General features: G+C 41.1%; 1 protein-coding gene across 3 annotated transcripts in view; it reads left to right on the plus strand.

The window, feature by feature from the left end:
- The window catches only part of tbxas1 (thromboxane A synthase 1 (platelet)), a 56,250-nt gene that overhangs the window by 25,259 nt on the left and 7,180 nt on the right, over window positions 1–23,811 (plus strand). For all 3 annotated transcript variants that reach the window (XM_026999547.2, XM_026999548.2, XM_026999549.2), the window contains exons 4-10: window positions 716–768; window positions 2,555–2,651; window positions 7,563–7,679; window positions 14,004–14,092; window positions 14,211–14,359; window positions 14,650–14,780; window positions 14,870–15,220. In XM_026999547.2, the coding sequence (XP_026855348.2) occupies window positions 716–768; window positions 2,555–2,651; window positions 7,563–7,679; window positions 14,004–14,092; window positions 14,211–14,359; window positions 14,650–14,780; window positions 14,870–15,220 (987 nt within the window). The remainder of the gene's footprint in view (window positions 1–715; window positions 769–2,554; window positions 2,652–7,562; window positions 7,680–14,003; window positions 14,093–14,210; window positions 14,360–14,649; window positions 14,781–14,869; window positions 15,221–23,811) is intronic.

Raw genomic sequence — 23,811 nt, forward strand, 5'->3', positions numbered from 1 at the left:
CTCCCTCTCTCTCGCTCTCCCACTCTCTCTATCATCACTGTCTTTCATACATATTCTTATTTTGCTCTCTGTCCTTTTTCTCTCTCCGTAACATGGAGGCACTGTGACTCCATAGTGATGTTCATCAATGCCCATTGTACACAAATCCAACCAGGAATGATGCAGTGGAATCTGTCACCGCTTACATACTTGTCGTACACTAGGTAGGGTTCTGGAACTGCAGGTCAGTTTGTTTGGCCAGGTATTAAGGTAAAGACGTGCTACTCAATACAGCAGATGCATCAAGCAGGAAGGAAACTTGATCAGCCCTCTGAGTGAAGTTTCATTTTCAAACGAGCAAGCTCTAATTTTAGCTACAAAACTGCAAAACACATCGCTTCCAAAATCTTTTGTTGAGGACCAAGACAAGAATTCAGAAGTTTGTGCAGACTTGCAGACACACTCACACGTGCTCGCTCACACGTGCACCTACACACACACACACACACACACACACACACACACACAGTAAACGTGGCACTGCTATTCATGCATTATTTTTAAGAGTATTTAGACTGTCAGTCATCTGTCAACCTGACGTATTAGGAGCTGCAGAGCTGGACAGGATTTAATGTTATATACATCACACTTACAGAATGTATTTCCTCACATGTTTGATATTGATATGCTTAACTAGACTCTGCTGCCTCGTGTGTGCTTTTATTCCCATTTGCAGGGATTTTTCGATGTTCACAAGGACCTGATTAACCAATATGGCAGAGTATGTGGGTAAGCCAACATGTTAACTGTGTACCATTTGGTTTTGCACTTTATAAAATATGTGGCAGATGTTTTGGTGATAAGCTGCAACACATGAACCTTTTCATGCTTGTCCATCACAGCTAAGGCTCTGAGCTTTGTAGAACTGCTTTACTTTCTTCATTTCCCAAGTGGATTTGTAAGAATGTGGCTGTAACTACAATAGGAATTTTAAGCAGTGAAAACATTAGAAAGAAATAGTTTTGTCTACTATTATTTTTGAGCTGTGGGCTTGTATGAATGTAGAGATTTGTGTTTTACTAAACTAGTGCTGAAGTAGTTCAAAGAATGTTCAAGACTCTAAACAATGTGTAAATAATGTGTTATTTATTCTTTCATGTCTTTTTAAACGCACTTATAATTATCATGGTGATTGTTCAAACTTTATCTCCTACTCGAGCTCTCAAGCTAAAACCAACAAACATTGCCTGGGGCATCTGGCCCATTTTCTTCAAACTGCTGCCTTTTTGCAATTTTAAAGCCATGGCACCAAACTTTATATAGAGCTTCAGGCTATTGGCCCAAAATATGACACAGCTTTTTGTGCAAACTTCAGACCCTTCTCCCACCCCCCCCCCCCCCCCCCCCCCCCCGCCCATTCAAACCTCTAAGACCTTCAAGAATTTTTGAAAGTTTACTTCCTGCAGTCCCTTTCACTATAGTTGCAAAACGGAATCCACTTTTTTGTTGTTGAGTTATTGAGTTGACTTGACTGCCACTGCAGATTTACAGTGAATTTCTGCCAGTAGCATGTGTTCTCTTCAGGCCGTCTAGCACATTTATGGGCTTTAGTGGACATTTAATAATCAGGGAGTGAAGGCTGCTCACTCTGCTGCCCACAGAAGTAAGGGAACGAAGACAGAAATGTCGGGATATATGGCAGAAGACAGTAAGAGTAAGCTTCCAGCCTGGGACCACCGTATCACTGTACTGTCCTGTCAGTTACACACCTGTCAGCACATCATTAGAATAGTCCAACAGGGAAGTCCAATAAAACATTTCTGAAAGGTATCCAATAAGCTTAGCATTTGTTGGTTTATGCTGACCAGGAAGGGTGGAGATTTATTTATTTATTTATTTATTTATTTATTTATTTATCTGTTTATTTATTTATTTATTTGTTTGTTTGTTTATTGGTTTAGAATTTGATTCGTTTTTTCCCCCGGCATCTTTGTTTGGTTGGCTCATTGGCTGTCGTCTTGGCCATTGGGCATCTGGGTGCCCAGGGATTCAGGATGTCTAAAGAATTCACTGTGGGACTACAAGAAGAACATTAGCGCAGGTGCACTCAGACAAACTGCTAACAGCTTTAGCGTTTATGTCCTTCTGGCCCAGTAAGGCCTGGGGGTGACAGAGCTCAAGCAGTTATAGCCTGTTCAGTAGTGATGTAAACTACATCCTCTGCCTGTAACTGGAAGCTTCTGGAGATTGTCTGGGATAGACGATTTAATTGTTTCAGTTTTTGCCTGTAAGGTTTTGTATCTAATTATGACTGCTTAATAAAGATGTTCAATTATCTGCTCTTTCTGTGAAACTGATTCTCATTTAAAAGACAGTTAATAAGCCTGAGCTCCTGTATGAGAATATCCCGGAACACATGTGCATGTGGGACCACTCACACATAGACATATAGAGTATGTATGTGAATTAGCTGGGGTGCGTGTGTGAGAGAGAGAGATTTAATGCAATGTAATTTACAATGACCCCATCATCATGTGGTGTGTGTTTGTGTGTATATGGTTGGGTGTTTGCCTAGTTATTATCTAGGCAGAAGGCCTGTGGTGGTGGTAGCCGACCCAGACATGCTTAAGCAGATTATGGTAAAGGAGTTCCATAACTTCCCAAACAGAATGGTGAGTGGAAATTTGCATTCCACACACACACACACACACACACACACACACACACACACACACACACACACACACACACACACACACACACACAATACGCTGATGTTCTGATACAACTGAGTGTGTGTGTGTGTGTGTGTGTGTGTGTGTGTGTGTGTGTGTGTGTGTGTGTGTGTGTACACACAATTTAGTATGTGTATTTAGTGGCATGACTGGCCAAAGCTGGAGCACTGCAGGTTGCTGAGGTCACTAGTAATGATCACATGTCTTATTTATCAAAGGGGTGGTTCTTGAGATATCATGAGTCTCTGTGCAGAGACCACTGGGTAATGTTAAAGGGAAATGGTGACAGAAGAACAAAAATCAATACTGATGTTCATAAATACCATCTCAGCTTGTGACCCATTGAGCGCTATGCTGTGATGCTTGTTGGTGTATGCGTGTATGTGTGTATAGGTTTTACTGAACAGCTTACAATACGTACACCATCTGTGACAGACAGCGGGAGAAAACTCATAAAGTGGATCACCGTGGCAGCCCAAAAACAAATTCTGTGTTGGCTTCTGTTCATACAAATAAATATTGTACATTTCCACCTTCCCCCATCCCCCCTTCCCCCCACATACACACTGAGACTAGCGATCAGTGAAGGAAGAGTAAAGTTAACTCTTAGAGCCAGAAGCCTGAAGGAAAAACCAGGTAAAACCCAGACAGAGATTCTCTAGTGCTCCTGATTAAAAAATGTGGTCCAGCCCAGCTGCTCCAGTCTAATGGGCTTACTGAGCCCACAGAGCTCTGGGTCGCTTCATCTTCATCTTCATAAGGACATGCCTTCCAGGAGTGGGGATATAAAGAAAGGCAAGTTTGCTTGTATAGCACCTTTCCATACACGGTGGGAATTCAAAGTGCTTTACATAGCCATAGAAGAACTTAAATAGTAAAGCTAATTACAGTCCTAGATATATCTCCTCAGAAAGGTTTTTGCCAAAAAGAAAAAAAAAAAAAAGGTTTTTACATAAAACTATTTCTTAAATTAAACACAGTCGATTTCAGTAGAAAACAAATTAAATAAACATTTTAAAAATATATTTAAAAAATGAAACATATACATTAAAAGAAAAAAAAGAATTGTTAAAATTGAAAGATGAATTAAATTGAAATAATTAAAAGTTTAATTAAAATGAGTAAGCTTTAAAAAAAGATATAAAGCACATAAAACGAAAGCTGGAGAATAGTAGTGCAAAGCTGTGCCTGAGAGCTAAACACAGTATGCTGGACCTAACTGACAGCTAGATTGAATAGATAGGTTTGCAGTCCCGATTTGAAGATGACCACTGTTCAGACACTTCTGAGGTTCTGTGACAGATGACTCCATCTAAGAGCTGCATAGAAACTAAATGACCTTAGGCACGAATAACTGATGAGCTTCTAGAGACCTAAGAGGCATGCTAGGATTGTACTGTTTGAATGTGTCAGACAGATACATGGGCTCTGAGCCATTTAGTGATTTAGAAAGGAGTAATAGTACCTTTTAAAGTGCATTCTGTAACACTGGGAGCCAGTGTAAGGATTTAAGAATAGGCAGTGATGTGTTCTGTTTGTTTGGCTCTAGTAAAAGCTCCGGCAGCTGCATTTTGAATGAACTCATTTTGTCTGTTTTTTTAGGAAGACCAGTAAGGAGACCATTAAAATAATCAGCCCTGCTTTAAATAAATCTCTAATTTTGTTAACATTTTTGATATAATAGAATGCTGATTTAGTAATTGCTTTGACGTGACTGCTAAAACTGAGATACGAGTCTATCAGAACATCTAGGTGGCAAACCAGTTCTTTTGAATTCAGGGCTCAAGATGGGCAGCAAATCTACCCCTCTCATATTTAGTTCTGAATAAATTAATCTGTTTCGTCTTTATTCAACTGCAAGATATCTTTGCACATAGTTTTAATATGTTCAAGGCACTAGCATTGTGAGTTGATGGGACCATAGTAATTTAGAGCCAAATAAATCCGAATAAATTGAATAAAAGTAGCCCAAGAACAGAACCCTGGGTGACGCCACAGGCATCCACTCAGATACTCACACACTCCACAGAACACCTTTACACATATGTGCAACAACAATGCATAAATCACCTATGCATATCATCACTAGTACATGCTTTCATGTTCCACAAAACATTACACTTTTCCCAAAATTACATATTTTAAATGAGAAATATTACTATGTGTTTTATGAGCCTAAAAAGTGCTTTGGTACTTTGTTTAGTAACAAGATTGAGTTCTTTAATCCATTTAATATCAACCTTGGTACTCTGAAGCAACTATTTGGAGGCTGAAGATTTATATGTACTATGTAGGTCTAGAATGTGATGGATTGGATAAAAATGCTACTTGCTAGTCTTTCCATGTTTTTCTGCTATGCCATTATAAACACTTTATCTAAATGTGGGCTCACTATTGTGGGGCAGACTTGTACTAGACTAAAAATTCTACTCCTAAGTTTCACTGAGAGACTACAAAACTACCCTAAAATCTGGTTACTGGGCCCAAAAGATCTAAACCTACAACAAAAGTGGATAAGCTGCTGTACCTTCCTCTGAAAGTCAGTATGAATATTCCATGACAGTGCTGCATCTGTATGAATACCAGTGTATTTATAGGACATGACCTGCTTAATTTGCACATTGTGAATTCTTACTGAGGGTAGTATAAGTCTGGGGAGAGTCCAAAAATAACTCCTTCAGTCTTTTCTGTGTTAATAACAAGTGCATCACACCAGTCTACAAGCCTAGTAACACTGTTAAAATGAAATCATATCATCCTTATCAGTAGAGAACCCTAATAAGGATTGGTCTATTAGAGAATGTAACATAATCGTATTGTATCCCTGAAATTTGGAGTTGTTGGTATACTGGGTGAAGAACTAACACAACTTTGTGACTCCACATTTGTAACATTTGATTAATCAGCAAATATAATGTCTTGTTTACTTTTGCCTGCTACACTCTATTAGTGAGAAAAGCAGTGAATGAGAATGAGATAATGATTAATACCTAACGGAACTAGTTACATAAAATAAAATATCAGACTGAATATTGTTTATATGCTGAAGAAAAGTCCAGAAAGAGCGCTCTGGCATATGTAGTTTAGGTGTTTTTGAGGCGAGATGGACCAGTGCGGTACATAAATATTAATTTTGTCTGCATTAGTTTTTAAAGACTTGCTATTTCTCAGGATTCTGATAGTGGTTCAGCAGTGGACCAACAGCACAGGGTGCATTCAAGACACAAAGCTGCTTGAAGTTGACTTGGTATTCAGTGATATGAAGAAAATGAACGTGGCTCAAGAATGGACCCTTATGCAGCACTACAGCCACTGGTCTTTCCAGACAAATTTGAAGAGTAACACAATGCTGTGTATAAGGTGTGTGCATGTGTAAAACAGTGCCAGAACACTACCAGACAATCCAGCCCAGTTTTCAAGTCTGTCTAGCGGTACAGCTCAAGAGGACAAGGACTCGTACCTTGTTTTCATGTATTTTTAGTCTGAGGGCATTGACAACTTTCACTGAAGCTCTTTCTATACTGTGATCATATCTTTACATTTTTATCTCTTTTGTTTACTTACATTTTACATTTACCTGATACTTTTATCCAAAGCAACTTACAATTATGACTGAGGTAATTGAGGGTTAAGGGCCTTGCTCAGGGGCCCAACAGTGGCAACATTGCAGTGGTGGGGCTTGAACCAGCAACCTTGCGATTACAAGTCAAGTACATTAACCACTTATATACTTTTTTATAGCTATATTATATTTTGGTATCTTTTATACCTATATAGCAATGTATATATTATTTTAATTGCAGTATTTGTATTATCTGCTTATACTGCACTACTGAGCCTGAGTAAATACATTTTGTTCATCTGTACGCTTGTGTCCTGACAAATGGCAGTAAAGAATCTTGAATCTTGATCTGTGAAAAGTTTTAATCGGGTTTTATATCAGATGTTATTGTTGTTGTTATTATTAAGGAGAAAGGCATCAAGCAGTTTAGTACTACTTTGTTTATAATTTTACCTGATTGAATATCCGTCAGTAGTTACTCATATTGTGTTTCATGAGGAGTGGTTTTATGATGAGATTGAGTGGCTCTGAATAAGCGCCTAATTCTTTAGAACTGCTTCCTATATGTAACACAGCACTACTAAAATAAAGAAGTATTGGTTTGGATCCAAAGTACTTGAATGAATCAACTTTATGAATTTTATTAAGAGCATTCAGAGTGTGTTATGGCTGGTGGACTGTTGGATGAAGTACACCACTAACAGAATGCTGAATGTTACATTTGTTTTTCTAGAAGGAAATAATATGTTCTTACATTTTAATGAGAATCCCTTGAGGATAGCCTCTGAGAGATTTAAAAGACGATTACTTAGTAGAGAATAAAATCATTGGGTTATTTCAATTATCAGTAATAATTTTGGACAAATACATTTGTCTTTCAGAGTACACTGCCTTGGTTTAGTAGTCTGTAGGATTTGAAAGGATTTCATGTTGTATGGTTAGTTATTCCTATATTATTTTGTTTCTACAGCATTGCCTTTAAGACACCATATACATGTATTCTTTCAAGATACCACCTTAGTCTGTTTTAAATTGAGTTCCTTCAGGTGCAACCACATGTAGTTCTTTTGTCTGGTATTCAGTGTCAAAGATTTGAACTGTAGTGTAATGCAGCATAACTGACTGGTCACTGATTTCTAAACAGCAGCTATGTGAGTATGATACGGGATTCAGACATGCTTACTGTTCAGGCTGTTGCTACTTTAAGTGTGTTTGTAGTAATATGTTCAGTCTGCTCTAAGAACAGGTTTCACATCTGAAGACTCACCTCTGCTTTCTTTGCTTAGAGCTTCCGGTTTGCCACGAAGCCGATGAGTGAGAGTCTGATCCTTCTGAGGGATGCGCGATGGAAACGCGTGCGCAGTATCCTCACGCCGTCCTTCAGTGCTGCCAGAATGAAAGAGGCAAGCTCTCTCTCTCTCCTTTTGCTCCTTGTCCTTTTTGTTATTAAAAATCTGTGATGTGTGAAATCTGATCAGAAAAGGATCAGGGTCCTTGCCAAAAAGTCAGGAACTGCAGGTAAGAATGTCATTAGTTGAATCAGATTTGTGGTTTGTAATAAAAGCTCAGGTCCTCATGCTTTGTGAGATGCGAAGGACCTCTGTTAGAAGTAGCATAGCCTTCAATCCTGATTTCTAAAGCACCACAGCAAGCGACACAAGCGAAAAGACGACTGTTATGACAGACAATAGCCCCCCCACCCCCCAAGCACAAAGTCTCTTAGTATCTTTTCCACAAATTTGCTACACAGCCCCCCCTCACACACCTGGAGTGTTTGGAGGGTGAACTACATCAGTAGAAAAGAATGCACATCCATCTTGTGCATTGCCCTTGAGCTGGACATGCTATTGCGTATACGCTGTGGCTGTGAAATTCTGGGCAGAGTCTGTAACATGCAAAGGGAGAGACTCTCACGGAACTGAAAGGCAAAGTGGTGTCTGGTGTATAGCGGTGATAAAAACCCTTCACTGTCCTGGTGTGCACTGTATGGCTCCTTCTTCCTGACTAGCCCTTTCCCACTCACATCTACAGCTCTGTCACGTTGGGAGCACACGTCTGCCAGTATGTGCTCACTGAACCCCAGATACAGCGGCTCAGTCTTAGCTCACCCCAACAGGCAAAAAGGGCAAATCAGAAGGACAAATCTGTGGCCGCTTTCACCTTGTTATTGTTCCGTGGTCAAGATTTAGTAAACAGAGCAACCATAGTCCTTCTGCAGAAGTCTCTCAAGCTGCTATAGGCACTTGTCGCAGCTAAAATAAGAACAGAATAAACAGAAATATAAAAACCTGCATAAAACGTGAGGGGGGAAGAAAGTGATGAATTGAGACAAAGACAGCTTTTCTGCATTGGAGATGAGTCAGCTGATACTAAAAATAGAAGAAAGGCCCCAGAAGCTGTTGCCCAAAGCAACTAGAGACTGATTTCACTGGCAGTGTGTCTATGGAACTGCAACTAGAGACTGATTTCACTGGCAGTGTGTCTATGGAACTGCAACTAGAGACCGATTTCACTGGCAGTGTGTCTGTGGAACTGCAGCTGGAGACTGTGATTTCACTGGCAGCGTGTTTGTGGAACTGCAGCTGGAGACTGTGATTTCACTGGCAACGTGTTTGTGGAACTGCAGCTGGAGACTGTGATTTCACTGGCAGCGTGTTTGTGGAATCGCATGATTGCTAGGGCAGGGCTATTAGTAGCCTTGACTGAGTGGCGCTCCATAAAGGCTGGTGGCTACAGTCCATCATATTCTCATCATGTCTTAGCAGCAGAGCATTAGCTCTCAGCTTCAGTCTATGCTCCCTTGCATGCCGAGCCAGAGAACTGAATGAACACTGTGTGCTTTAGTCCAGTAAAGACCCTCTGATCTCCCCAGCCAAGCCACACAGATTATCTTACTTCCTGGGGACAGAAATAACAAGCTGTGTGTGAACGTGTGTGTGTGTGTGTGTGTGTGTGTGTGTGTGTGTGTGTGTGTGTGTGTGTGTGTGTGTGTGTGTGTGTGTGTGCATGTACGTGCACACATACGCATATGTGTTTAATAATCCGATGGGTTTCTTTCACTATGGTTAATAAGTCATAATGTATACATGTATGTGTGCATACGAGAGACCAGTTCCTGAAAGCTTATCTACAGCACCCTCCTCTGTGATTTCTGACAAACATGTTGACCATTTCATGTGCATTAGGGAAGTACTATCTATAACAATAACAAAAACAGTTCTTTGTGTATGCTCACACACAAACCAGTCACACTCAGTCTCACTGAGTCCTGGCTCAGTTACAGCATGGGAGAGTGAAATACTAGCTGCACAGTGCCACTGTTATAATATAGTATGACCTCATAAAAATATTTACAGCCAGCACCAAACAAAGCTTTAGAGCCTTAATGATTATTGTTTTAATTACAGCAAAGAATATGATTCCTTTCTCTTGCTTTGTAAACGCTTAGTACATCTCATTTGCAACAAAAAAGGAAAGATATATAAATCAATGAATTAAAAAATTAATTACTTAACAAAATTACATTTTAGAAAATACAATTACAAAAACACATTACATTTACAATTATTGTATTTTGTATCTATACTACTATAGAACTATAAGCACAAGTAAATAGAAATTTTAACCTGGATTTAAAAACTGCTATATTTGGGTCCATTTTAAGTTTACCTGGGTGTTGGTTCCAGTTATGTGTAGCATAAAAGCTGAACACTGCTACATTGTGCTTGGTCTGAATTCTGGGCTCAAGCTGGCCTATATCTATGGATTTAAGAGACCTTATACTCTCTGGGCATCTCAGAAAGGTATTCTGGGCCTAATCCAATTGGTGATTTATAGACTGGTATTAGTGCTTTAAAGTCAATTGTACAACTAACTGGAAGCCAGTGTAGAGATTTTAGGACTGGCGTCATGTGCTGTGAAGCCTTTGTCCTGGTTAAAACTCGCAACAGCAGCATTTCCAATACGTTGTAGTTGTTCCTGTCTTATACAGAGGTTGTCTTTTGGGTTGTAATTATCTGCTGAGAGAACCAAGTTTATCTGTGTATTATCTACATAACTGTGATGAGAGATTTGGTTGTGTTGTAGAATTTGGCCCAATCAGAGTATGCACAGGTTGAATAAAGTGAACTGAAAGCTGATCCTGTGAGATAGAATAGTTACAGTTATTCTATCAAATTCATAACTGCTGTTCCTGACAAAGTAACTCCAGCCTTCTAAATAAGACCAAAACCATTTGAGGAAAGTTCCTGATTGTCCTTCCCAATTTTACAACCTATCAAAATGAATTCTGTAATCTACAATGTCAAAAGCAACACTAAGATCTAGTAATAGGATATCTGACAGTTTACCAAGTGTAGATCATGTAGTACCCTTATGAGGGCAGTCTGAGTACTATGATGAGGTCAGAAATCTGATTGAATTTGTCATGTTAGTTAGTTGGTATGTTCTTACACACTTGCTCTTAAAGGCATTTCTGGCAGCTGCTGAAGAGAAGCCATGTGGGGTGAATGTGGGGTATTTGAAAATCTCCACCCATATGCCTGTTAACCAATTACATTACTCTCCGCCCTTAAACTGTGTAGCCAATTACGTTAATTTTGTCTCCAAGGCAGAGCTGCCTTGAGACCAGTTTTGAGATGTACATCAGCGTGGTTGTATACCACTGTCTCAATTAACTATATTTCTTCTAAAACGAAGATTTGACACAGGTTTGAAGTTGTTAAGTGTAGAAGCATCCAGTTTTCTGTTTGAAGACTAACTTAATGGCAGCTGTTTTTAGGGATTTTGGAAGTATACCTTTGAGGAAAGAGCCATTAACTATTTGCAGAAGATTAATGTTTTTCAGAAGGTCAGTTTACAAGGTGTCAAGACAAAATGTAGACATTTAAGATTCCAAACTTTCATCAGGTGTTTTAGTCAGTCGTATTAAATTGAGACACAATAACCTGGTTGTTTTGGGGTGACATGGCATTGCCTCTATCTGACTGATGGGCATTGATGGTAAGTGTAATGTTTCTAATTTTTTCATGGAAAAAACTCATAAATTCATTATATTAATGATCTTAACATCATCAGTGGCTGCTAATATTTTTAATTGAAACGATATTGTGTACATCAGCAAAGTGTGCACTTAGTGACATGGCTATTGCCTTCGTAAACAGAAGTAGTTTGAAAATCCGGAGAAATCAATGTGTCAAAGACTATACAAAAATGGACAGAGTGTGCCAAAACATGAACAAAAATGTTATATTGAGACCATTAGAAATATTGAGACCATTAGTGCTGTCCAAATAACACCATGACCAAAAGTGTCAAATAAAGCAGAAAGTTCCTTGGTATTATTTTCCTTTACATTATCTAGATGGATGTTAAAATCACCATTTATGATGACAGTTATAATCAGTAGAAATAAGAAGCAGACATTACTTGTTTAATTGTAAAATGACAAAATCGGTGAAAGGAATGTCTGACATGTAGCCATATTTCTGTAGTCCACTATGAACACTTTGAATCTGTAACTATGCTGTAATGCTGCTTTGATTATTGTAGTGATCACAGCGTCCTTCAAACTGGTGGGGGGGGGGGGAGCTGAAATTGAGATAAAATACAATTTTAGGTTTAAACAGTTTCTACATAGAGCCCCATACTATCCATAGGTCTTGAAGAGCTTGAACACGTGGCACGTGCTGTGCTGTTCTTGGCTGCATTCTTAATATTCACCCTCCATGACTTTAGTGCATTCAAACATGTGTGTGCACGCCTACTCTTGCTGCTTGTTTTGATTTTCATTAGTTGTGTTGGAGTTGCAAGAAGAGACATAGGACACTGTTCTTATCTTCCCCGATCAGTCCTGCTGGTTGTCTTCATCTGCCTTCAAGCCGAGCACCGATTTGTTCCGATACGCGCGCACATACGCACACGCACACACACACACCCTAGCACACACACACACACGCCTCATAACACCACAAAAGCATTAAGCATACATACATGCCTTGTAAAGTAAAACTGGCCCACTGCAAAGATCTAGACAGTAAAATTGTTTATAATCAACTGGTTTTTGTTTAAAGAATCTACTTGAACTGCTGCCAAAATAAATTCCACATCAGCAGAACATTGCATCATGCACTGGATAAAGGCAAAATGTATAAAGATGCATTAAAATGAAGTGTTTGTCACTCACTGGTGAGACCCAGTAGAGCAAGGTGTTAGAAAAACCAGTGTCATGGGATTGATTCTTAGGAAGCACACCTTCTTTTGTGCTGATAAATGCATGTAAAAGTCTCTCTGGAATAGAATTTTTGCCAATTCCTGTAAATGTAAATATGAATGTATCAACACATATCTGGCACCGTTGGAACACCATCCTCACTAATATTTCATTCATTTTATTTGTTTTCTTAGAACAAATAAGAGATATTTTGCTTTTCACCGCAGGTCTATGTAAAGTAACTGACATGTTAGGATATTGTTAGGATACCGGTAAGATAGTGGTAGGATGGTGATAAAACAGTGTTAGGATATCGTATGACTGCAGGCTGGGGTAACCCTAGATGTGCTCCACTCTGGATTTCTCAGTCTGTCTTAATCTGTCTTCTGTTAGTGCATTAAAAGTCTACGAAACTTGGACAGACATTGGTTGCTGGGTCTCTCTCCCTCGTTTTAAATCCTCAGTGTCCTCCTCTTTCTTTAATCCTCTCTCCATTTTTTGGACTTCTTTCTTGCTTTTTTTTTTTTCTCTCTCTCTCTGCTTGCAGACTCATTTCTCTCTTCCTAAGCAGACAGGATCGATAGACCAGTCTGCTATGAGAAGCTTATCACATCTGCAGTGATGGGCATCTGAGGGGAAAGCGCCTTAGTGCTGCTCCCCTGGGAGCAGGGGTAGAGGGATCTAACTGCTCTGGGGGCAGGGGTAGAGGGATCAAACTGCTCTGGGGGCAGGGGTAGAGGGATCTAACTGCTCTGGGGGCAGGGGTAGAGGGATCTAACTGCTCTGGGGGCAGGGGTAGCGGGATCTAACTGCTCTGGGGGCAGGGGTAGAGGGATCTAACTGCTCTGGGGGCGGGGGTAGCGGGATCTAACTGCTCTGGGGGCGGGGGTAGCGGGATCTAACTGCTCTGGGGACAGGGGTAGCGGGATCTAACTGCTCTGGGGACGGGTAGCGGGATCTAACTGCTCTGGGGGCAGGGGTAGCGGGATCTAACTGCTCTGAGGGCAGGGCTAGAGGGATCTAACTGCTCTGGTGTGGAGTTACAGGGACCTAACTGATCTGGGGTAGGGTAGAGGAATCTCACTGCTCTGGGTGGGTTGGGGTTTAGAAGCAACTCATCAGATCTCTTGTCTAGCGTATCATGACCTGGCTGCAGCGTTCTGTGTCATCATTGGTCAGACAACCAGCTTTTTAAATCTGGTTGCACTGAACATCTTACATGTGCTTTTCACACTAAAGAAAATTAGTTAACAGTTTAATTAGCTTTAGTTTTATCCATTATTGTCATGTATTTTATACTTGGTGATGCCATTTGAAATTAATCTAGTTAAGTGACATTTATTTGAGTGATGGCATTGTAGTGGCTATGCGCTTCTGCAGGGATTTATTCTGTCAGCACAGGCAGTTTATAACAAAGTTTCAAACTTGAAATAAATGAATGGCACCAGATTTACTTCATGAGTAAATTGTTTGTTTTATCAGTTAATGTTAATATCTGTATTTTTTTAAATCACAGATGGTTCCTCTTATCACTACAGCCACAGAAACATTGCTAAACAACCTGAGCACATTTCAAGAGTCGGGAGAAAGCTTCGACATCCACAGGTGTGACTCTGTGTTTGTGAATGTGCTAGCAGTAGGGTGGGTGCTGGTTAATAAATTACATGTGCTTGGCCGAAGTAAACCGTACTGCAGTGGTAAGCCACAGAGTTTTCTTTTGCAGGTGTTTTGGCTGTTTCACCATGGACGTGATAGCAAGTGTGGCATTTGGCATACACGTGGACTCTCAGAAGAACCCAGATAACCCATTTGTCCACCACGCCTCCAAGTTCTTCTCCTTTTCTTTTTTCAGACCCAGCATGTACATCTTCAGTACGTCACACTGCCACATTAACCACACATCTAGACCAAAGCATCCTTCAGAGCCCATCTAGAAAAGAGCCATTTCCCATTTAATTATTGAACAGTAGAGATCACGTCTCACAGGGAGCTCCCATAAACGGTAATATGAAATTCACTTTAATGAAGGCAGTATAAAGATATGGCACATTTAGTGTAGGGTACCGGAGAAAGAGGTCTCATTTAAAAAAGCCTTTGTCCTTGTGTTTATGACATAAGAATATGGGGGAGAAACACCTCATACTCGTCTTTTTTGCTTTCAGTGGCCTTCCCATTCCTGATTAGGCCTCTCAGTGCTCTGATACCCAATAAAGGCCGTGAGGAGATGAACAGCTTTTTCATCAACTGCATTCAGAAGATCATAAAACAGAGAGATGAACTGCCAGCCAGTCAGGTGCAGCACAGTCATGAACAAATGAAAAATTGCACTCGGCTACACATACTTCCACTCAAACTCTCTCGTCTTGACCTTTGACTCTATAGCGACGGCGGGATTTCTTGCAGCTGATGCTGGATGTGAGGAGCAGTGCAGAGTGTGTGTCCCTGGAGCACTTTGATGTGGTGAGCCACGAGAACGGCCAGGCCGATGTTCAGGGCCAGGCGGCTGAAGAACCCAGAAATGTCCCCTCCGGCCTGGAGCACGAGTCACCCAGACACGCCCAATCAAAGAGGATGATGACTGAGGATGAGATCATTGGTCAGGCCTTCATCTTCCTCCTGGCTGGCTATGAGACAAGTAGCAACACTATGGCATTTGTTTCTTACTTGCTGGCCATCCACCCTCCCTGCCAGGAGAAGCTACAGAGAGAGGTGGATGACTTTTACACCAAATATGTGAGTAAGAGAAACAACACTATGATGAGCTTGCATGATGAACATGACCCATTTAAATGTTTCTATTTTCTCCTTAATCCAGTAAAGCTTTCTACTGCTTCTCTTCACTCTGTAGGACTTCAGATAAGAAGTTTCATTTATTAACTTGGGTGGCATTTAGAACCTATGTCTTTATGTGGTAGAGTCTGGGTGCTATATCTTCTTTGGGGCCTGTGGCCATTTTTAAACTCTTTTGTAACTTCATAATCAATGATGATATGCATTGTCCTATCTGCAGGAGAAATACTGCATGACAGACAAAAAGCACAGCAATAAATTCATTCATTCATTTAAAAAATGTAAAAATAAACTGCAAAGTAAGTTGTAAATTTTGTTTGGCATTCTCAGTGTAGGCGAATTAGATCTGGCTGTCTTTTATATTGTGTACTGACTTCTTCTATACTTGCACTTCACATATTTATGAGATCCACTCATAAATAAAGCATAGCCTTGCAATAATGGTTGCAATTCTGCTTCTTAGGCTGGTATGTATGAGTGAAGGAGAAACAGAGAATGGAGATCTTTCCTGTCTAAAGCCTGCAACCTGTGGGCTAAGAGGGAAAGTTTTAGGAAGAGAATCATCAGGGGCTGACCAAGAGACACCTCTGTCATGCGCAAGAGCAGGTCTATGTTAGTGCCTGCTGTTTGAGGGAATAAGGTGACTCAGGCCAACCCACATTGCTTTTTCAAAGTGTCTTTTCTGCCATTTACACTGAGGTCACATTACCCAGCGGTGTAATATTCCAAAGCTGGAGTTTTGTATGAGCAAAACACAGGCAGAGGGTTTGCATAATGCCGTTTTAATGAAATCTGTGACTAAAAAGAGGTCTGGGGAGTGGCGCGAGGCCGTACTCAGGTAAGCAGCTAGTGAAGAGAAATGAAGTGTGAGCAGTCACAGGACTTTGCACTGATTTAATGTTGCAGTGCTGGCTGGAGCTTCTCCGTTAGCCGCAGCGCTGCTGTTAGCTAGGAACGTTCAGCTCCTTCCTCTTCTTTTCCCATGACGCTGCCGTAATGCTGGACACACACATAGCACAACAACGCACACGAACACACACACAGCGCCTCGTTAATCACGTACCTGCGCCACATGCCTCGCCTGAATCTTAATCCCTGCAGACAAGGACAGCTTGCTGCTCACATCAAACATGGAGCTGGGCATTCTCAGTGACTCTCTCTCTCTCCACTCCACTCCATTTTATTCTCGCTCTCCCAATGCCTCTCATTTGCTCCTGTGCTTATGTGCTCGTGTGCTCTGGATGTTTGGCTCTTTTTAGGTTTTTTTTGAAGGTAACAGAGTGTTTGAAAGAAAAGGCCGCTTCATAGCTTTTGAGGGACACCGATCTATGGGCAAGTTTAAATATTTCATACGCGGCAGCTTTTATATCAAATGTCATCTTTTTCTTTCTCTTAGATTATTGTTGCCAGACTTATTTTATTAATGACATGTTTTGCTCAGACCTGGTCTTAAAATGGAAGCTATTGTTAGGTAATGTTTGATGGATTTCTTGGTATTTTTCATAATTCATTTGATGCTTACTTTAGCATTATATAATATGATAAATCCTTTTTTTCATGATAGCTGTTTAAAATCGGTCTGGGTAATAGATTGCAAATTACAAAACAGTGCCTGCAGTTTCTCATTCTTACTGAAGTGAGACCATAACGGAGTTCTTTTGTAAAAGTGTTTGTTTTAAGCTAGAAATTTGTTGTGGCAAAAGTTTCAAAGAAACTTGTCCTTCAGTGTAAGTAATAGGCTTGGGGTGCGCAGTTCCGACCGGTGAGAGCAGGATAAGGTTCGTGTGTTTGTGTTTGTGGACGTGGCAGCACACAGCAGTAGCGGCTCTACGCCGAGCAGCTGGGCATCGGCCATAGCACATCGCGCTATAATGGATATGAAGGTCAATCCCCCCTCCCCCGCCTGGGGCTGCAGCGTCTGGCACAGGTCCCGAATTTAGCTCTGTGAGGAGCAAAGAGCCGTTCAGTTTATTTTGTAAAAGCATCTCACTGCTCTAACTGAAGACCTCGACATGGAAGGCTTTCCAAATGTCAATCTTCTGATCGGCAGCAGAGGGTATCGAGTTCCTACCATAATTCAGATGCCATAAAATGGCTTTATGTTAGAGCCGTGTTTGGGTTCAGCGCTTTCTTGCAGCCAGTTGTTATCCGAGCAGTTTTGTGATTTGAATGATAACCTCAAGCATGAGTATAATGTTGACACCAGTTTAATGCCAGAGTCATTGCATATATTTCTGGAGCAGTAATGCAATAACTCAACAAGAGTTTCCCAGTTGTGACTTCTGGGATGAGCAGAATAGTTTGCTTGTAAATTTAAAAGGCCTGTTTAGTCAGTAGTTACTGCCATATGCCCACTTAGCTATAGGTGCTAAGTAGGATGGTGCCCCGCCTTCTAGCCTTCACACAGTCTGAGTCTCTGTTTCCGTAATAACATGTCGCTGACCGAGCTCCAGCAAGCAGCAGTTTTAGCACTGGGTGGTTTAAGTAGCAAACATGGAAATGTCTCGCAGCCTAACGAGTGCGTGGCTGCCTGCACACACTCACCTGCTGCTACAGCCTGTCGTTGTCTCGTCCAGGGCTGTGTGCGGCTTCCCCAGGCGACCCCGCATTCATTCGCCTTTTTTATCTGCATAAATAGCAGAGCGAGATGAAGCGAACCGTCACCTAATGAGGGAGCCAGGGGCGGGGGGGGGGGGGCGGAGTTGGGGGGGGGGGGGGGGGGGGCTCTCAGACTGGGGAGGAGGGGGAGGTGCAGCAGGGGTCAGTGAAGGAAACAAGGATATGGACTGAGCCGTCAGCCTTCAGTAATGCAGCAATGAAGATCCAGGAAGAGAGGTCTGGCTTTTGTTCAAAGTACGTTAAATCTGTTCATTCATCCGCGTTAGACAGTTCACCTCCACTAGTGTTCGCTTTGAATAAGCAACTGGGAGGCACAGTTTGGTTATTTAATTCACAGTGCATATTCAAGGTGAATGATCGGGGGCAATGGGAATAAGCTGACTCTTTCTTTGATAGGCCTTTGATGAGATGTAGATATCATGAAGGAGGAATAAATTGAAGTCCATATGGTGCTGTTACTAATGCACTCTGTAATACAGGACATTACTGCAGCCTTCTCAAGTGTGTTACATCAGCAGTATGAGACGATCTTGACCCTTAAACTTTCCTCATTCGACGTATCCCCATATGAACTTTATCATATGAACTTTTGTACGTTTAGACAGAACAAACCTCAGGACAAAAGACATGTAGTCTCAAGTGAAATTGATTGAATGAAATTTATTTGAAAGAAAAAGATATATATATATATATATATATATATATATATATATATATATATATATATATGTATATATGTGTGTGTGTGTGTGTGTGTGTGTGTGTGTGTGTGTGTGTGTGTGTGTGAACTGATAAACAAATTGGTCATATCACCAGTGTGAAAACTCTGCTGTTTGACTGATGGGGTTAATTCCACTTAGCACTGAGTGTGTAAGTGAACGAAACACAGAACAGGGTATGTAACAATCTGACAGGAGGTACAAAATATGGACTTTTGTGTAAATAAGAGGAAGTGAAATAAAGAGAAGCACTATATACAGAAAGAGCGAGAGAGCGAGAGACAGAAAGGCAGAAAGAAAGCGAGCCGTCTGCAGCGTGACTTTCCTGTCTGTGAATAATTCACTGTGTGTGTGAGGCGGAGCCTCCAGGGGGCTCTTTGCCTTGCTCATCTTCCCTCACTCATATCACGCAGCCCAGAATAAAGGCATCTCCACCGCTAAACTCAATAACACAGCCTTTCATCCTGCAGGATCCACAATGCTGCAGCTGTCGCCTCCCATACATATTGCTGTTATTTGTCTTGTAGCTTCTTCGGAGCAGAGCTTTATAATGAAGGTTTAGGAACCCGATTTGTGTTATTCACTTACTTACTTGATTTTGAGGACGAGAGGAGGAAAGGTGGTAATTGTGAATGACTCAAATTCTGCTTCTACCGTTCCACTTCTCTTTTGTAGGACCATTAAATTGTCTGATAATTGTCTAATAAAACCATTAAATTGTCTGATGATTCCAGAGAGGGTGGTGGGCAGGGTGGGACACAGAGGTGCAGTGGGCAGGGCTTCGCTAAGAGGAATCCTTGGGTGGTGAGGAAGCCTACATCGTTGGGTTCAGCTCACACGGGGTTTGATTAAGAGGGAGAGAGAAAGACACTGAACCGCACAGGGCTGTATATCCTTTATGCTTTAAAATCATGTGTATGGCCGTTGCCAGGGGTCAAGTGAAGATCACTGGCTGGGGAGAAGGCTTGTCTCCCACTCCTGTTTTCCTGCTGTTATGAAGAGGCTACTTATCCTGTGCTTTTTTTTACCTTTTATATAGGGGATGCTCATCATGCTATCTTAAAAAGATGAAATGATGGACTGAGCTCTCTTTCCCTATCTCGCTTTCTCTCCATCTCCTCCTCTCTCCCCTTCCCTCATTCTGTGTTTCTGTCTCTCTCTCTCTCCTCCTCTCTCCCCCATCCTTTCCTCCCTTCTTTGTCCCTCTGTGTCCCATCCTCCGCCCTCAATTAGTGTAAGTGGGTGGGGGAGGTTAAGGTGCTTTAAAGACGAGAATAGATGCATTAAAGGTATCAAGTGAAAAGTTACTTTCAGGGTTCATTTATATTTGTAGTTTGGTTCCCTTGGTCTGGACCAAAGCAGAAAATGATACATTGTTGTTTTTTAGTCCTGGTTCGCTTAGTGCTCACACTGACATATTTACCATCAGACCAGATGTAAACAAAATAAATATGGATACTTCAGATCCTAACTGAATAGCTTTTATGATGTATATTTTGTGAGAATAACTGGGATAATGCCAACTGAACTACAACAATGCTCTATGCTGGGCTAAATGCACTTGTGGGGGTTGCATATGTGCGGTGGTAGTTCTACCAGTTGAAAACTCAAGAAGAGCTGACAAATGCGTTATGGAGGCAAACCAGCATGAGGAATTCCTCCAGTGCAGGAAGTGCATCTTGAATTCCTCCAGTGCAGGAAGTGAATTTTGAATACATGGGCATTTTTGTGCATTTGCTTCAGTGTAGTACATATATGTTCACTGAGCAAAATGTTAATGAGGCATTTTACCTCCTCAGTGCTGCACGTTTGCCCTCAGCTCATTTTCACTACCACGACTCTGTTCTCTCATGAAGTGTTTAGGGTCGCATTTGTGACATCACGTGTGTTTGGTCTGTTTGGTGCCTTTGCTTCGTACTGTGTTCATACTTCAAAGGAACCGCAACAGAGTTTGTTTGGAAACAGATCTAGACCAACCTGCTCAAGGGGTCTTGCTCTGCTTATTTGGTGTGTATGAGAAATACAGCATTCTTACCTGCTCAAAAGAAGTGTAACAGAGCAATCACACCAGGGTTCATTTTAATCGAACCAAAGCTTCCAAGTCTGAATGTGCTCTCTCTCTCTCTTGCTCTCTCTTACTCTCTCTCTCTCTCTCTCTCTCTCTCTCTCTCTCTCTCTCTCTCTCTCTCTCTCACTCTCTCTCTGTCTCTGTGTCTTTGCCTAAGGCAACTAGGCACAGCAGAATAAGCCTACATGTGGCTGTCCATGGAATGGCAGAATGATGGACAAAATATCAAATTGCTGTGATATACAACTAAGAACAATATGATGGTCGATTTGTCATAATTTATCAGAATCATAAATGGCTGTGGTGTGTCAGAATGCAGTCAGGAACATATGCACGTTAAATCATGAAAACTGATTTATGTGGGTGTTTATTTGTTGAGTATATGGTAACTCAGAGATTAGGGCTGTACAATATAATCCAGTACAGTATAGTGCTTCTGATTTGTTATTGCCTTTAGTATTGTCTTAAGCAGCATCTACTATACATGCAGTTATTGTGTTCTTTGGTAGTATGTCTACTCATTCTTGGAGTGCTATAATTCTTCTTGTTCCTGGAAAGCTCCAGTGTGTCCTGTGACAATGATCCCTTTTCTCACATCTTATTGAGGACAGTCTGTGAGCACAATGTCAGGTCACAGGCATGTACAGTTCTCTGAAATTTCCACTGTCTATGTTTGATTTGTTTGTTTGTGTACTGTTGTCAGTGACATATTATATGTTCACAGGTGGCATGCAAATTTTGCCCATGTCAGGCATTTCTAAATTTTATGCACAGTCAGATGGCTCAGCTGGGGTTTTCACAGTGCAGGGCCTACGGTCTGGGCTTTGTCAGTCCAGACCGAAGGCTAGAATCATCTGTACTCGATCACATCCTGAATGGTCTTACAGTCACTCTTCAAGCCATGCGTGTATGTTTACACGCAGCCACAGTTCCTGGAAGTGTTTCTTAACCCTCGGTTTCATGATGCAAGTCATTTGTTTAGAGTTATGGGGAAAAACAAACTCTTCTTAAGAGCAGATGCTTCAGCTTTTCTGTTATGCCATTGATGTCACTGATTGTGACTGGAGGGTGAGGAATACGACTCCCATGTTTGCTATTTGGTGTTTCATACTGGCTGGTTTAATAGAGCAGATGGAGTCATCAGAATGCTGCAGCCACGGGATGTGCACAGGCCTGGAGCCCTGGCCCCCATAAAGAAGAGCTCTGTAATTCAGTTATTCCTTCCTGACTGATGCGCCACGGAATGACAACAGCTGTCATTGTTGACCCTCAAGCTGTACCCCACCCCTGTTACCATGACTCCGGGGGGGTATGTAAATTATCCACTTTACTGCTGCTGTGTCAGTGATGGACTTCGTATTTACCTGTTTATTTTATTTGTGCCTGTTGTGTTTAATATCCGAAGAAATACCAAATATATAATGTTATAATATTAATATGTTTTTTGCCTGTGGCTATCTGGTAGTGAACCTCATTTTATGCATTTGAAATTAATTTTAATACTGAATTCAGCAGAAATAGTTAGTATACATATAAAGAACTGCATGTGTTACATATAAAGAACAGATTTCTCAGTTATTTAAAAAAATTAGCATTGAACAAGCAACATCATAAGTTTGAGAACGCACAGTTTTCCTGTTGCTTATTGTGCTGAGATGTTTAATTGTTAAGTGAAGGTTAGTCATATAAAGCTCCTGGCAAATGTTAGTAGTCCAGTGATTGTAATCACCATTTTCCCAGTTCTCACCAGTGGCATGTTATTACCATTATAGCAAAACCTCATAATTGCTTTCACTGCAGTAGCCTTATGACCTGTCATTTGAATGTCCATTACAGTGCTATTCTCCAGCACATCAGGCTAAATTAAATAAAGGTGCTCAGAGTAGCTGTGAGTGGGGAGCCAGCACTGGGTGCTTTAATGGCTCCATCAGTGACACACATAGAGACAATGTGATGACTCTCACACAAATGGGTGGAGTCCGTATATATTAATGCGCACAACCAGTTGGCAGGGCCCATATACAGGAACATATGCAAGAAATATGAGCTGGACACCCCGAAGTCCAGATGGGAGGGACCACATAGAGTGATTTGCGAACATCAAGGCTTGGATCCTGTGGGACGTTCAGATCTAGACAGATAACCAAGTAGTGACAAACCAACCAGACATTGTAATAGTGGACTAGATACAGAAAACAGCAGTGGTAATAGATGTGTTGGTCCCAAGTGTTGGAAACTTCCATAGGAAGGAACATGAGAAGTTAGAAAAATATCAGGGACTGAAAGAAGAAATTGGGAGAATGTGGAAGATCAACACTAAGGTTGTCGCAGTGGTGACAGGAGCACATTGGGTTGTGACCCCTAAGATAGAGGAGTGGCTCCAACAGATCCCAGGAATGACATCAATCTCAGTCCAGAAGAGCACAATCATAGGAACAGCAAAACCACTGTGCCACAACCTCAACTCCCAGGCTTTTGGTATAAAGCTCGAGTGTGAGGAAAAAGATATGATCACCCACTAGAAGGGTGAGACAGGAACTCCGTGGAATGAATGCTATGATTTAAACATTTTCTAACATAAACCGGTTCCTCCTCCTAGAAATTCCCATTGCTTGCACAGCACAGGAATGACCTCTGTCTGAAACATTCTGTGTCACTGGAAACATCACTACAGTTTTTAATATCTCTATATGTTTACTACTGTATACTGCAATTACTCACCTGGAATCTTTTGCGGATTTATATAAAACATTTTAAAAAGTCAAAGTCCTGCTTCCTCATACTCCTTCAGTGCTTCTAACTCTCAAACTCACTGAAACATTGCCAATGTATTTCAGTCACATTAGTTTAATTTTGTATTAGCTCTGCTCTGCGGGCCAGCAGTGCAGCTGTACTTGTTCTCAGGTGTTCACCATGTATGCCCCCACACACTGCCAAAAATTAAGCTTAAGAAAGTAAAAAAAATCCTGTTTTTGAAAAATAATAAAACTGTGTTTGGACATCAATGATAAATTAGGCATTTTCTAAATGAGAAAAGAACTTGTTTTAAACCAGAACTTGTTGCTTTTGATGCTGCTGGTCTTTGTGAGTTATTTTAACTATGTTTGATATATCAGGTATATCAGAAA

Source organism: Electrophorus electricus, chromosome 4 (assembly GCF_013358815.1).
Source record: "Electrophorus electricus isolate fEleEle1 chromosome 4, fEleEle1.pri, whole genome shotgun sequence".
Taxonomy (NCBI): domain Eukaryota; kingdom Metazoa; phylum Chordata; class Actinopteri; order Gymnotiformes; family Gymnotidae; genus Electrophorus; species Electrophorus electricus.